Below are 16,371 nucleotides of genomic sequence, written 5' to 3' on the forward strand. Positions count from 1 at the left end.
AGGAGAGCCATGCATATTCAAATTGATGCAAAGGGATAAAGCCATTTATATGCCACATCACCTTCACAAAAGAAAGAATTGTTGCTTTCACACTTTTTAAATCCACTGATGCTACGCATATCAAGTGATAAAGATGCAAGTTACAAAAAATTGCCTTCTCTTAGCAATCAGTCTATAGGGTGTGTAACTGTATCCTAGGATAAAAATAACAGAAGACTAAACACAATCATATATAGACAGTAAAACCCAACCCATTATACCCAAATACAGTGCGGCTGTGCTGCTGGGACAACGTCTTGAGTCTTTATAAAAGGAGACTTCATAGACCTCATGGACTGCCAACCACTGGGAAGGTGAGTCGAGACTCTATAGTGCCAAAATTATTAATTTAATTGAAATTGATAGTTTTAATTTTTTTACTATTGTTGATATTTTTGGTTAAAAGAAAATGGACATACATGAGATTACATATTAACAATATCCGTTAAATGCTCTATGTCCATGTATTTAACAGACCCTAGCAGAAACCTTTCTGGCCTTGAAAGCAAAAAGGTGAGCAGCTTGAAATGCATGAAATGCAATAATCATTAATGAGAGTACTATGTTAATGCAAAAGAATAATTCATTCTGGAACACACTAAAAAAAACCTTCTTAACATGTTTTAAGAGAAAAGAACAATCATGGGAGATGGTGAAATGGAGTGTTTCGGCCCGGCGGCCATATACCTCCGGAAGCCAGAAAGAGAGAGAATCGAGGCTCAGAACACCCCCTTTGATGCCAAATCGGCATACTTCGTGGCAGAGCCAGAAGAGATGTACCTGAAGGGTACTCTTGTTAGCAGAGAGGGTGGCAAAGCTACTGTCAAAACTCACAGTGGGAAAGTAAGTATCATGGATAAAAAAACTTTTTGTACTTGAGTCTTCAGATGTGTATATATATGTACAAAAAATCCATCCCTTTTAATTTCTGATCAATGTTCATTACAGACTCTGACAGTGAAAGAAGATGATATCCACCCCATGAATCCTCCCAAGTTTGACAAAATTGAGGACATGGCCATGATGACCCACCTCAATGAGCCCGCTGTGCTGTATAACCTCAAAGAGCGTTACGCAGCATGGATGATCTACGTAAGTCTAAGTCAATCATGGTTTATTCCTAGGATGGGGTGGCAGCATTGTAAATCTGGACTATCTATCTCTGTTTCAGACCTACTCTGGCTTGTTCTGCGTCACTGTCAATCCCTACAAGTGGCTCCCAGTGTACGACTCAGTTGTTGTGGCTGGATACAGAGGCAAGAAGAGGATTGAAGCCCCACCTCACATCTTCTCCATCTCTGACAACGCCTACCAGTTCATGCTCACTGGTAAGTGGATTCTGGAAGTGTGTCAACAAGTGAGAGTCAAGACACACTTTGACACAATGAGAAAGAACACTTTGGGCAATGAATTTTTAATCTTAGCATTTATCTTATTCATATTACATATACATATATTTATATATATTCATGCTTTATTTTCAGATCGTGAGAACCAATCTGTCCTGATTACGTAAGTAAATAAAGCAAGATTTTCAATCAATATATAAATTCATTGAAGATTCACGAGTAAATGCTGATCTTTTGTCAATCTCCAGTGGAGAATCTGGTGCAGGAAAGACTGTGAACACAAAACGTGTCATTCAGTACTTTGCAACCGTTGGTGCGATGTCTGGATCAAAGAAGGCAGAGCCGGTCTCTGGAAAAATGCAGGTTAGTGAATAACTATTCTATATACAGTGTTACCGATTACAGCTCATAACTATCCACTGTCAATTACAATTACATTAATTCTTCCCATTACATTAATTGTTAAATACAATTACATCTAGGGATCACTGGAGGACCAGATCATTGCAGCCAACCCTCTGCTGGAGGCTTATGGTAATGCCAAGACTGTGAGGAACGATAACTCCTCTCGTTTTGTAAGTTGCACTTTTCAATCATAATAACATTGTACAACCTCAGTCACACTTTCAGAACTGCCAAATAGAGTTGGTGTTGTTGTTGTTTTTAATAATTTCAATCTCTGTAGGGTAAATTCATCAGGATTCACTTTGGCACCACTGGAAAACTGGCCTCAGCTGATATTGAAACTTGTAAGTCAACATAGTTTTAAATTATTTTTATTTGGGCCAACAAGTGAATTAAATTAGTTGAACTTATTGCCTTTTTTCACAATTTTTAAGATCTGCTGGAAAAGTCAAGAGTAACATTCCAGCTGTCTGCTGAGAGGAGTTACCACATCTTCTACCAGCTCATGACTGGACACAAGCCAGAGCTGCTCGGTGAGAAATCTACAGTATTGTGTGTTTCAGTTATTTGCTGATTTGAGAACACTGTTAACATGCTGAACATCAATCCTTTACAGAGGCCCTCCTCATCACCACTAACCCTTATGACTATCCAATGATCAGCCAGGGTGAAATCACTGTCAAGAGTATCAATGATGTGGAGGAGTTCATTGCCACAGATGTATGTGGACAACTGCTTTATTATTCTCAGTATTAGCAATACTCTTTTTTTGATTATACGCTACATATCTGACAAATAATATAAAGGAAGAACACTACATGACACATATAAAATACCCGTCTGATTTGTTTTTCTAACAAACAATGTGATTTATTCGGTTTGTGTTGAAACAGACTGCCATTGACATTCTGGGCTTCACTGCTGATGAGAAAATCAGCATCTACAAGCTGACGGGTGCTGTGATGCATCATGGGAGCATGAAGTTCAAACAGAAGCAGAGAGAGGAGCAGGCTGAACCTGATGGCACTGAGGGTAGGGTGTAATGTTAGCACAAATTACCATGCAAACATTGACTTCATTAGTAAAATTAATGCGTAAAACTGTTCTTCCTCAGTGGCTGATAAAATCGCCTACCTCATGGGCCTCAACTCTGCTGACATGCTGAAAGCTCTGTGCTACCCCAGAGTGAAGGTCGGGAACGAGATGGTGACCAAAGGCCAGACAGTACCACAGGTGACCACTTACCTACTCGATAGATCAATAAACCTAGAAATGCCTTATAGACATTCAGTGGAGTCATTCATACTGGAAAAAATAAAGTCTAATATCAATTACACTGACCTTGTATTTCTCAGGTGAATAACTCAGTCTCGGCTCTCTGCAAGTCTGTCTATGAGAAAATGTTCTTGTGGATGGTCATCCGTATCAATGAGATGTTGGACACCAAGCAGCCCAGACAGTTCTTCATTGGTGTGCTAGACATCGCTGGATTTGAGATCTTTGATGTGAGCATCAGTCATTAATGTCTCTGTAAGAATCAAGATATAAAAGATGACAGTCAGCAGTAAGAACTTGCCTCTGTTGATTTATCAGTTCAACAGCTTGGAGCAGCTTTGCATCAACTTCACAAATGAGAAACTGCAACAGTTCTTCAACCACCACATGTTTGTTCTGGAGCAAGAGGAGTACAAGAAAGAAGGCATTGAATGGGAGTTCATTGACTTTGGTATGGACTTGGCCGCCTGCATTGAGCTCATTGAGAAGGTAAGAGGACATTCAGTACATTGAAATGACTATTCTCACTGTGCCTGTACTTCAGTGTGAATATTTCTCCAACAGCCAATGGGCATCTTCTCCATCCTTGAAGAGGAGTGCATGTTCCCCAAGGCTACAGACACAAGCTTCAAAAACAAGCTGCATGATCAGCATCTGGGCAAATGTCCGGCTTTCCAGAAGCCCAAGCCTGCCAAAGGTAAGGCAGAGGCCCACTTCTCTCTGGTGCACTACGCCGGCACTGTGGACTACAACATTACTGGCTGGTTGGACAAGAACAAGGATCCACTGAATGACTCTGTTGTACAACTCTACCAAAAGTCATCGCTCAAAACGCTGGCCTTCCTGTATGCCGCTCATGCAGGTGCTGAAGGTACGAACATCTGCATTTCCTGAATTCCTCAATTTTAATTAGGTGCAATTCAAACTAAGAGAAACCTATTTCTTTAAACAGACAAAATATAAAGGGTAACACTTTATTTTAAGGACCAATTTTCACTGTTAACTACTTATTACTATGCAGATTACGAGCATATTGGCTGATTATTAGTATTTATTTAGCAAATATTAATGCCTTATTCTGCATGACCATATTATAGATCCCTTTATCCAACCCCAAACTTAAACTTAACAACTACCTTACTATTATTAAGCAGCAAAAAGGGGAAACTGTCAGCTAATAGTGAACGTGTTCCCTATTCTAAAGTGTTACCATATAAAAGTTATCTTAAAGGTTGTATCAGCGATTTCAAGCCTGAAACATAAAGTGTCACATTCAGCTGACCTTTCTTCACGATCTGCTCGCTGCCTGCCCCATGAATTGGCTGTAAAAAAAACACGTCTGTGGACTTTCGTACTGGTGCAGGGATGTGAGGGAGGCGGAGCGAAAGTCCACAACACCAACCCCCTGACGGTGATTGGTTGGAACACTGTTTGTTTTTCTGTGGAAAGGTTGGTAGCACCGATTGTTTTTTTTTTGGCATATCTCGGACCCTAGGCTGACCATAGAGACGTGTTTTTTTTGTTTGTTTTTTTTTTTTACAGCCAATTTATGGGGCAGGTAGCGAGCGGATCATTAAGAAATGTCAGCTGAATGTGACACTTTGTTTCAGGCTTGAAATCGCTGATACAGCCTTTAATGTAACTGTGTAATCAAAGATTGCAAAATGAAAATGTTCCATATATCTATGCAAGATAAACAAGTTAATATTTGTCATTGTGAAAGAGTAATTTATCAAATATGTAAAGCAACACAAAATCAATAATAACTTTGACACAAAACAGCTGAAGGAGGCGGTGGAAAGAAAGGAGGCAAGAAGAAGGGTGGTTCCTTCCAGACTGTGTCTGCACTTTTTAGGGTAAACAGATTCTAATTTTAACGAAGGATTTGAACATCTTCTCTATTAAAGACTGAATTAAACTCATAAACCTTTCCACAGGAGAACTTGGGTAAGCTGATGACTAACCTGAGGAGCACTCACCCTCACTTTGTGCGCTGCTTGATTCCTAATGAGTCCAAGACTCCAGGTAAACTTGATCTCTGAAGACTCAAAAAAGACTCAATTTTGACAACGACTGTAGAACCTCAAAAACATTCACATTTCAGGTCTGATGGAGAACTTCCTGGTTATCCACCAGCTCAGGTGCAATGGTGTGCTGGAGGGTATCAGAATCTGCAGGAAGGGTTTTCCCAGCAGAATCCTCTACGGTGACTTCAAGCAGAGGTAAAGACGCCATACCTGTTTTAACCTATTATTTAGAGATGATACACCACCTAATCTTAAACATAATCTTAAACATATTTTAAAATTGTGATTGCAGCACTTTTGTGGCTTTACCAAAAAAAAAATCCTCCCTTAATGTCTTCTAGATACAAAGTATTAAATGCTAGCATCATCCCAGAGGGACAGTTCATTGACAACAAAAAGGCTTCAGAGAAACTCTTGGGCTCTATTGATGTTGACCACACCCAGTACAAGTTTGGACACACCAAGGTGAGGTACTCAGTAAATACACCATATGCTCCAAAAGTATGTGGGAACCCTCTAATTAAAGGAAAAGTTTAACAAAAAAAATAATACAATTTCTGTCATAATTTACTGCCATCACACCATTACAAACTTGGAGCTTTTTCTAGTTCTGCGGAACATTACTGAAGATATTTAAATGTTTAGGTAATATTGTGACATTGTAAGGATGTTTCAATTGTTTCAAAAGTAGGGTCCAATGCTTACAACTTTGATTCAACAGTTTGAGGAAGGAAGGGCTTGCACTAGAGTTTAAAACGCAAGGATTTGATGCCATTCAAACATAAGTGAGGTTATGCACTGTAGTAGTAATGGAATCTGGCCCAAAGTAAGCATTTCAGTTAATCCAAAATGTGTTCAACAGAAGTTCAGGTTGTGTTCCAGTAAAATTAAAAGCATAGTTTCAGGAAGATCACATGCTTTCTTCAGCATGAACATGTTTAAATGAACTTGACAAATATGGAATTCTCTAGAATGTCAATGTTTAGTGTAAAATCTATTTCCACTAGAATTCACAGAAAAACCAAACTCATTAATTAAAAGTCGCTATATAGGAACCCAGGAAACAACTAAGCTGAGGAAGACTACTTGGCTCCTTCAGTACTACACCACCAATATCTTCTAAATATTCTTGTAGGTGTTCTTCAAAGCTGGTCTGTTGGGTACTCTTGAGGAGATGAGAGATGAGAAACTAGCAACGCTAGTTACCATGACTCAGGCTTTGTGCCGTGGATATGTCATGAGAAAGGAGTTTGTCAAAATGATGGAGAGGAGGTATGAACTTACAAACAGTTTGGGACACAAAACTATCTAGTACCACAAAGTAATAAAGACTGATTACATATTATATTTTTCACAGAGAAGCAGTTTATTCCATCCAATACAACATCCGCTCATTCATGAATGTCAAACATTGGCCATGGATGAAGCTCTACTTCAAGATCAAACCTCTTCTAAAGAGTGCAGAGACCGAAAAAGAAATGGCAGCAATGAAGGAGAACTTTGAGAAGATGAAAGAAGATTTAGCAAAGGCATTGGCTAAAAAAAAGGAGCTTGAGGAGAAAATGGTGTCTCTTCTTCAGGAGAAAAATGACCTTCAACTGCAAGTAGCATCCGTGAGTATTTCAGCTGTTATTGATCCTAATATGGATCCTTCAACTATAACAGATCCTACAAGTCATTACATACTTCTATCTCAATGAACAGGAAACTGAAAACCTCTCTGATGCTGAGGAGAGATGTGAAGGTCTCATCAAAAGCAAGATCCAGCTCGAAGCCAAACTCAAAGAGGCAAACGAGAGACTAGAGGATGAGGAGGAAATGAATGCTGAACTGACTGCCAAGAAGAGGAAACTGGAGGATGAATGCTCTGAGCTGAAGAAAGACATTGATGACCTGGAGCTCACCTTGGCAAAAGTGGAGAAGGAGAAACATGCAACAGAAAATAAGGTCAGTATTCTTTTCAAATCTTCTTCAAACTGTTGATTGTGATTTCGATTCTTGAAACCAATAAACATTATTTCCATTTAGGTGAAAAACCTGACTGAGGAGATGGCCTCTCAGGATGAGAGCATTGCCAAGCTTACCAAAGAGAAGAAAGCCCTCCAAGAGGCACACCAGCAGACTCTTGATGACCTTCAGGCAGAGGAAGACAAAGTCAACACTCTGACTAAAGCTAAGACCAAGCTTGAGCAGCAAGTGGACGATGTAAGATTAGAATAAGATCATGAATCAATTTGAATAAGAAATTATTATTGTTTGCCAATTAATATTTTATTGGTCTGGTTTCTGTCAAAATAGCTTGAGGGCTCACTGGAGCAAGAAAAGAAGCTTCGTATGGACCTTGAGAGAGCCAAGAGGAAGCTTGAGGGTGATCTGAAACTGGCTCAGGAGTCCATAATGGACCTGGAGAATGACAAACAGCAATCAGATGAGAAGACAAAAAAGTGAGCAGACATCGACCTTTACACAATTACACATTTAACAAAAAGCTAATATTTTGCATGTTTTACAAAAAAACTACTTTAAAAACAGGAAGGACTTCGAGATAAGTCAGCTTCTCAGCAAGATTGAGGATGAACAGTCTTTGGGAGCACAGCTTCAGAAGAAGATCAAAGAACTTCAGGTAACGCTTACCCTAATCTTTCCAATGTGACGATGCATTAGCAGACAAAAACAACATTACAAAAATCACTCAAGAATTAATTACCATTTATTCTACATTTAGGCCCGTATTGAGGAGCTGGAAGAGGAAATTGAGGCAGAGCGAGCTGCTCGTGCTAAAGTGGAGAAGCAGAGAGCTGATCTCTCCAGGGAACTTGAAGAGATCAGCGAGAGGCTTGAGGAAGCTGGTGGTGCCACTTCTGCCCAGATTGAGATGAACAAGAAGCGTGAAGCTGAATTCCAGAAGTTGCGTCGTGATCTGGAGGAGTCCACCTTGCAGCATGAGGCTACAGCTGCAGCTCTCAGAAAGAAGCAGGCAGACAGTGTGGCTGAACTCGGAGAACAGATCGACAACCTCCAGCGGGTCAAGCAGAAGCTGGAGAAGGAGAAGAGCGAATACAAGATGGAGATTGATGACTTGTCAAGCAACATGGAGGCTGTGGCTAAAGCAAAGGTAATGTCACTAGAGGATCATTAAATATAAAAGTATTCTGAAAAACAGCAGTATATAACTCCGTACCTCTTTAGGCTAATTTAGAGAAGATATGCCGTACCCTGGAAGACCAGCTGAGTGAAATCAAGGCCAAGAATGATGAAAATGTTCGTCAGTTGAATGACATGAATGCACAACGTGCAAGACTTCAGACTGAAAATGGTAAGACATGGTAAAGTAAAGGTATGCATGTAAAATTGAGCAAAAAATATCTATGCTATTATATTTGTTTTAATATCTGTATCCTGTTTCCAAGGTGAATTTAGTCGTCAACTGGAGGAGAAAGAATCACTTGTTTCACAGTTAACTCGGGGAAAACAGGCCTTTACACAGCAAATTGAAGAACTCAAAAGACACATTGAGGAAGAAGTGAAGGTAGAGTTACACTACATTAATTATCTCAGTTTCGATAATTATAGAGGACTGTTAAAAAACTCAAAATATGCTGCTTTATAGGCCAAGAATGCTCTGGCCCATGCGGTTCAGTCTGCCCGCCATGACTGTGATTTGCTCAGAGAGCAGTATGAGGAGGAGCAGGAGGCCAAAGCTGAACTCCAGCGTGGAATGTCTAAGGCCAACAGTGAGGTGGCTCAGTGGAGAACCAAATATGAGACTGACGCCATCCAACGCACTGAAGAGCTTGAGGAATCTAAGTAAATACAACAAAGTCTTCAGTACCCTACATTTAATAACACCAAATGTTAGACTTCATAAATTCATACCACTTTATTCAGGAAAAAGCTTGCCCAGCGTCTGCAGGATGCTGAAGAATCCATTGAGGCAGTGAACTCCAAGTGTGCCTCACTGGAAAAGACCAAACAGAGACTGCAGGGGGAAGTAGAGGACCTCATGATTGATGTTGAGAGGGCAAATGCATTGGCTGCCAACCTTGACAAGAAGCAGAGAAACTTTGACAAGGTGAGAAGGATGTGGATAATCTTCGAATCTAAATCTTAAAGCCATGGACTTGACTAATTAACAGTGATTTTTTTTTTTTAATTCAGGTCCTAGCAGAGTGGAAGCAGAAGTATGAGGAAGGCCAGGCTGAACTAGAAGGTGCTCAGAAAGAAGCTCGTTCTCTCAGCACTGAGCTTTTCAAAATGAAGAACTCCTATGAAGAAGCTCTTGACCACCTTGAGACACTGAAGAGGGAGAACAAGAATCTGCAACGTAAATGGCACTTTGTTTTAAAAAAGCATTTAAAAAAGATGCAATAAAATAGAATGTTTTACAATTCCACTTTTTAAAACCCTTTAGAGGAGATTTCTGATCTCACTGAGCAGCTTGGAGAGACTGGAAAGAGCATTCATGAACTGGAAAAGGCAAAGAAGACAGTGGAGTCTGAGAAAGCAGAGATCCAGACTGCACTTGAAGAAGCCGAGGTGCCATTCAATCGCTACTATTTTAACATGACATCGTTGACTGAATAATTTAAAACACTGAATATGGAGTGATTTAAAATCTCAGTTGATTGTGATAATTGTTTCCTTCCAAATCTCTCAAAAATGCGCTGACATAAATTACAGAGGCTACAGTTTATTTTTGACAATGAATTATACACTAAAATTTTGCTTTTCTTCCTTATAGGGCACCCTGGAGCATGAAGAGTCCAAGATTCTTCGTGTGCAGCTGGAGCTGAACCAGGTGAAGAGCGAGATTGACAGGAAACTTGCTGAGAAGGACGAGGAGATGGAACAGATCAAGAGGAACAGCCAGAGAGTGATCGATTCAATGCAGAGCACTCTGGACTCTGAGGTCAGGAGCAGAAATGATGCCCTGAGAGTCAAGAAGAAGATGGAGGGAGATCTGAATGAGATGGAGATCCAGCTGAGTCATGCCAACCGCCAGGCTGCTGAGGCCCAGAAACAGCTCAGGAACGTCCAAGGCCAACTCAAGGTATCTTTCTGTAGAATGTGGAATTGCAACTCATATTAAATGTTTAATAGTATGAATATGATACATGAATTAATTAAAGAATGACATGAAACTAACAAAGAAAGACCATTACCACAGGATGCCCAACTGCACCTTGATGAGGCTATCAGGGGACAGGAGGACATGAAGGAGCAGGTGGCCATGGTGGAGCGCAGGAATAACTTGATGCAAGCAGAGATTGAGGAGCTAAGAGTTGCTCTGGAGCAAACAGAGAGAGGCCGCAAAGTGGCGGAGCAGGAACTGGTTGATGCCAGTGAGCGTGTGGGGCTGCTGCATTCACAAGTACAAAAAACTCTGCTTGGAGCAAATTCAGTTTCAAGTTACATGATAACAGAGACTTAATTAAACGTAGACTAAACTACCTGCTTAAATCCCACAGAATACAAGTCTTATTAACACCAAGAAGAAGCTTGAGGCTGATCTGGTCCAGGTTCAAGGTGAGGTGGATGATGCAGTCCAGGAGGCCAGAAATGCAGAGGAGAAGGCCAAGAAGGCCATCACTGATGTGAGTGTTTGCATTCTCTTACTCTAGATGTAAGTGTTTGTGTTCTCTTACTCTATTCTAAGTTAAACAGTTGTTTTGCTTTGCTTAGTTGCATGTGGTTACAATGCCAATATTCATGGAAGGTGTTTCTGTCTATGTTGCCTAGCTTAATTTAATTGGCCTGTATTTCAGGCTGCCATGATGGCTGAGGAGCTGAAGAAGGAGCAGGACACCAGTGCTCACCTGGAGAGGATGAAGAAGAACCTGGAGGTGACTGTCAAAGACCTGCAGCACCGTCTGGATGAGGCTGAGAGTCTGGCCATGAAGGGTGGAAAGAAACAGCTCCAGAAACTGGAGTCCAGGGTAAATTACAAGCTAAATACAGTCTTAGATGAACTGGTTATGGCAGAGATTTGACAAGTAACAACAATAATTCTCTACTGAAGGTGCGCGAGTTGGAGGCTGAAGTTGAAGCTGAACAGAGACGCGGCGCAGACGCTGTGAAAGGAGTGCGCAAATATGAAAGGAGAGTGAAGGAGCTCACCTACCAGGTAAAACCACAATGGATTTAGAAATTTACTACTTTTATAATACTATACACAGTTTAACCAAGACCATGAACAATATTTACACCCAAAGACTGAGGAAGACAAGAAGAACGTGATCCGACTGCAGGATCTGGTAGACAAGCTGCAGCTGAAAGTGAAGGCCTACAAGCGCCAGGCTGAGGAAGCTGTAAGTCTAATGTCAAATGTCTCGACTGTGAGATTTTGACATTCTATGTTCAAGACATTCAGTGTCATGAGTGCAATGCTCTGAAAGGGGTTGGATATCTTGTGTCATCCTAACAGGAGGAGCAGGCCAACACTCACCTGTCCAGGTACAGGAAGGTGCAGCATGAGTTGGAGGAGTCTCAGGAGCGCGCTGACATCGCTGAGTCCCAGGTCAACAAGCTGAGAGCCAAGAGCCGTGATGTTGGAAAGGTATCAAATACACAGTGTGATCGGGGGCTTTTGCACTGAAGGAAGGTTTTCATAGTTCCTATAGCTATTGGTGGAAATATCCGCTTTTTGCCGTCTTTGCAATGGAGGAACTAGAAACTATTTTAGTGATAGCCAAGCCATTCAATTCAAGTTTATTTGTATAGCGCTTTTCTCGATGCAGATCGTATTTAATCCCATATTTTCTAATGTTATCAAGGGGCAACATGTATATTGAAAAAGCAGGGGGCCTAGGACAGCTCCTTGTGACACTATGCCATTTTTAAAAAAAAGCTGTGTAAACACAGTCTACATATACTTACTCTACAAACTAACTCCATGAATATAATGGATTGATGCCAAAGTCCTGGTTCCTATAACTGAATTCCAATTACTACCTGGTGCAAAAGACCCAATTGATGATGCAGCTATAGCTTATTCATAATGATTCTTTGTTGTTGTTTTTAACAAACTAAAAGTATTGTTTGTTTATTTTTTTTATTTTTTTTCTAGAGTAAAGATGAAGAATGAAGATAAGACATCACACCTACAAGCAAGCATATAATATGACTTGTGCTGGGTTTTCATGTGTTTCCAATAAAAAAAGTACAGTTTCTATTTTGTCCTCATTTTCTGTTGTCAAACCTATCAGACTACTTTCAAACATTAACATTTAATGATTCAGTAGAGACTTTTAACCACAATAAATCTACGAATGAAGATCAAAAGCTATTTGTCCAGGGCTGCAGCACCATGCAGCTCCAGGTTTTAAGAATAAGCTAAATTAGTATAAAAAAAATTGTTCGAGCAGAAATTAAATGCAAAAGAGAAAGAAAGCACATTTCTTTATTGTAAGAACCTGTACTTATGGTTGTAAATTAGTGTTTATAGGAGAGGCGTGTCTTCAAACGCATCATATAAACTCTCCCCCTCCCACCCATGTTCACGCAACAGTCTGAATTATTTGTAGCATCAATTTGTGGTGAGGTTTGGTAACAATACTTGAAGATTCCAGCATATGTTGACATGCACCAAATTTGGAGATCAGGAACCGCTTTTTTCAAAAGTTAAAGTCCCTTCTTACTTTCAGGTATTTGGAGACCGTTATTCAAGCTTTCATATGTCCTCTAGGCTTGATTACTGTAATGCCTTGTATGCTGGAATCAGTCAGTCATTACTCTCACGATTACAGATAGTCCAAAATTCTGCAGCTTGCTTCCTGACTGGGACAAAAAAGAGGGAACATATTTCATCTATCCAGGCCTCTCTCCATTGGCTCCCTGTGAAGCAAAGAATTGATTGGTTTAAAGAATTAATTTAAGGATTGGAAAGAATTGGTTTAAAGCTCTACATGGACTTGCCCCTACTTTTATATCTAAACTCTTATGTTTTTATTCTCCTCAGAGATCACTAACAGTTCAGCTGTTACTCAATGCCCCAAAACCTCATTTGAAAACTATAGGAGACACGTCTTTCTCAGTCTATGTTCCAAAACTTTGGAACACACTATCTCTAATGAGCTTCCCCTACGTTAGGTGTCTATAAAGCATCAATTCAAAACATATCTGTTCTCTCAGGCGTACTCATAACTTGGTTTTATTTTTGTATGTGTAACACAGACCAGCGGTAGGTGCAGTGCAGGTAATCCTCACTCCCTTGATCTCAAGATGCACATTAGCGAATGACACTAGTGGCTACAGTCTTTAGCCTACTTGTTAGTGCACCCACCTCCCATGCTGGAGACCCGGGTTTGAGACCCGGTCCAGCTGGTGCAAGTAAGACCCGGTGTAAGGGTTACATTGGTGCCATGACCCTCACTCTCCTGATCTCAAAAGGCGCATTAGCGACTGATGCTTCTGGCTGCAGTCTTTAGCCTAATTGTTAGTGCGCCCGCCTCCCATGCTGGAGACCCGGGTTTGAGACCCGCTACAGCTGGTGCAAGTAAGACCCGGTGTAGGGGTTACATTGGTGCCATGACCCTCACTCTCCTGATCTCAAAAGACGCATTAGCGACTGATGCTACTGGCTGCAGTCTTTAGCCTAATTGTTAGTGCGCCCGCCTCCCATGCCGGAGACCCGCTCGGAGCGTGTGTGAGTAGGACCCAGGTGTAGGGGATTACATATGCATCTCTTTAATGGCAGGGGTAGCAGTCTGTGATGTAACTAAAAATATAGCAGCAACAGGTTTAGACATTTCCCAAAAGCACAGCAGTAATGACTTTATGACGTACTTTACCTCCAAGATAGACACTATTAGAGATAAAATTGTAACCATACAGCCGCCCGCTACAGTATCGCATCAGATGCGTTGTAGATCTCCTGAGGAACAATTCCATTCATTCTCTATTATAGGAGAGGAGGAATTGTATAAACTTGTTAAACCATCTAAACCCACAACATGTATGTTAGACCCTATTCCATCAAAGCTACTAAAGGAGGTACTTCCAGAAGTCATAGATCCTCTTCTGAATATTATTAATTCGTCACTATCATTAGGATATGTCCCCAAAACCTTCAAAATAGCTGTTATTAAGCCACTCATTAAAAAACCACAACTTGACCCCTATGAATTAATTAACTACAGACCAATTTCGAATCTCCCTTTTCTGTCAAAGATACTAGAAAAGGTAGTATCCTCACAATTATGCTCCTTCTTAGAGAAAAATGGTATCTGTGAGGATTTCCAGTCAGGTTTTAGACCATATCATAGTACTGAGACTGCTCTAATTAGAGTAACAAATGACCTGCTATTGTCAAGCGATCGTGGTTGCATCTCTCTATTAGTGCTACTGGATCTTAGTGCTGCATTTGATACTATTGACCACAACATTCTTTTAAATAGACTTGAAAATTATGTAGGCATTAGTGGTAGTGCACTGGCATGGTTCAAATCGTACTTATCTGACCGTCATCAGTTTGTGGCAATAAATGAAGAGGTATCATTTAGATCGCAAGTGCAGTATGGAGTACCTCAAGGCTCAGTGCTAGGGCCATTACTTTTTACGCTTTACATGTTACCCTTGGGAGATATCATCAGGAAACATGGTGTTAGCTTTCATTGTTACGCTGATGATACTCAGCTCTATATTTCTTCGCAGCCCGGCAAAACATATCCATTCGAAAAACTAACAGAATGCATAGCTGATATTAAAAACTGGATGGCGAATAACTTCTTACTGTTAAATTCTGAAAAAACAGAGGTACTAATTATTGGACCTAAAACCTCCACAAGTAATGACCTAAAACACAGTCTAATACTAGATGGCTGCTCTGTAAATTCGTCGTCATCAGTTAGGAACCTAGGCGTCCTATTCGATAGCAATCTCTCCTTTGAAAGCCACATTTCTAGCATCTGCAAAACCGCATTTTTCCATCTTAAAAATATATCGAAATTACGACCTATGCTATCAATGTCAAATGCTGAAACATTAATTCATGCGTTCATGACCTCAAGGGTAGATTATTGTAATGCTTTATTGGGTGGTTGTTCTGCACGCTTAATAAACAAACTCCAGCTGGTCCAAAATGCAGCAGCTAGAGTTCTTACTACAACCAGAAAGTATGACCATATTAGCCCGGTTCTGTCAGCACTGCATTGGCTCCCTATAAAACATCGTATAGATTTTAAAATCTTGCTAATTACTTATAAAGCCCTCAATGGTTTAGCTCCTCAGTACTTGAACGAGCTCCTATCGTATTATAGTCCTTCACGTCCGCTGCGTTCTCAAAATTCTGGCAATTTGATAATACCTAGAATATCAAAATCAACTGCCGGCGGCAGATCATTTTCTTATCTAGCGCCTAAACTCTGGAACAATCTACCTAACACTGTTCGGGAGGCAGACACACTCTGTCAGTTTAAATCTAGATTAAAGACACATCTCTTTAACCTGGCTTACACATAAAATCATTAACACATTTCTATAATTTAAATCCGTTAAAGGATTGTTAGGCTGCATTAATTAGGTCAACCGGAACCGAAAACACCTCCCATAACACCTGATGCACTCGTTGCATCGTAAAAAGAATGGCATCTACGCTAATATTAGTCTGTTTCATTCTTATTCCGAGGTCACCGTAGTCTCCAGACCCAGCCTGTATCCAGATCAGATGGTCACTCCAGTCCCCCGGATCCAGTCCGTACCCAGCTTAGATCATGGATCACCACCTGGAGATGACTTCAATAGCCGTGGATGTCAACCAGATGAGCTCCAAGGCGGATCATCAATAAAGACCTCGCCAACCTTGACGGCCATCGGCGCTACACCACAGGATCCTGATGAGTTCTCTACAATCAGACATTGGTACAAACTGCTGGTTTGGTCTGGCCAGAGGAGAACTGGTCCCCCGACTGAGCCTGGTTTCTCCCAAGGTTTTTTTCTCCATCTCTGTCACCTGTGGAGTTTTGGTTCCTTGCCGCTGTCGCCTCTGGCTTGCTTAGTTGGGGACGCTTTCCAGCGATATCGTATACTATTTGAACTGAACTGACGATGATATCACTGAATTCATTGATGAACTGCCTTTAACTGAAAATTGATTGTTACAATAATGCGTTACTTACACACTATTGTGCTGTTTAAATACTGTGCAGTTGCTTTGACACAATCTGTATTGTAAAAGGCACTATATAAATAAAGGTGACTTGACTTGACTTGACTAGCAGGTTTGAATTTGACTATCTAAATTATATTAGTGTATATATTAATAACACTAACTGTCTAAA

At 40.6% G+C, this 16,371-nt stretch overlaps 1 protein-coding gene across 2 annotated transcripts; it reads left to right on the forward strand.

Moving 5' to 3' along the window:
* Positions 1–512: 512 nt before the first annotated feature.
* Positions 513–12,264, forward strand: LOC141338388 (myosin heavy chain, fast skeletal muscle). 2 transcript variants are annotated; one of them, XM_073843921.1, is made up of 40 exons: positions 513–552; positions 668–882; positions 988–1,131; positions 1,211–1,367; positions 1,524–1,551; positions 1,637–1,751; positions 1,871–1,963; positions 2,074–2,137; positions 2,228–2,326; positions 2,410–2,513; positions 2,687–2,825; positions 2,908–3,026; positions 3,149–3,298; positions 3,387–3,557; positions 3,633–3,939; positions 4,851–4,924; positions 5,006–5,093; positions 5,173–5,290; positions 5,437–5,560; positions 6,231–6,367; positions 6,453–6,708; positions 6,800–7,042; positions 7,124–7,300; positions 7,394–7,539; positions 7,628–7,718; positions 7,821–8,210; positions 8,285–8,411; positions 8,506–8,624; positions 8,706–8,902; positions 8,984–9,167; positions 9,254–9,419; positions 9,507–9,631; positions 9,837–10,145; positions 10,263–10,466; positions 10,564–10,689; positions 10,861–11,031; positions 11,115–11,219; positions 11,308–11,403; positions 11,520–11,651; positions 12,162–12,264. In XM_073843921.1, exons 2-40 carry the CDS (start codon positions 682–684, stop codon positions 12,177–12,179), a joined length of 5,814 nt encoding a protein of 1,937 aa, XP_073700022.1. In that variant the 5' UTR covers positions 513–552; positions 668–681; the 3' UTR covers positions 12,180–12,264. The 2 variants fall into 2 exon arrangements, with proteins under 2 accessions (XP_073700022.1, XP_073700023.1); XM_073843922.1 differs by lacking the exon at positions 513–552 and having other exon boundaries at positions 559–882.
* Positions 12,265–16,371: the final 4,107 nt, after the last annotated feature.

This window comes from Garra rufa, chromosome 7 (genome assembly GCF_049309525.1).
Source record: "Garra rufa chromosome 7, GarRuf1.0, whole genome shotgun sequence".
Taxonomy (NCBI): Eukaryota; Metazoa; Chordata; class Actinopteri; order Cypriniformes; family Cyprinidae; genus Garra; species Garra rufa.

What these genes read in the sequence shown, in the direction of transcription:
- LOC141338388 (XM_073843921.1), top strand. Translation starts at nt 682, where the DNA reads ATGGGAGATGGTGAAATGGAGTGTTTCGGCCCGGCGGCCATATACCTC. An exon ending in TTGAGCAGCAAGTGGACGAT is followed by an intron (nt 7,301 to 7,393) that starts GTAAGATTAGAA and finishes CTGTCAAAATAG; the next exon opens with CTTGAGGGCTCACTGGAGCA. An exon ending in AAGACTTCAGACTGAAAATG is followed by an intron (nt 8,412 to 8,505) that starts GTAAGACATGGT and finishes CCTGTTTCCAAG; the next exon opens with GTGAATTTAGTCGTCAACTG.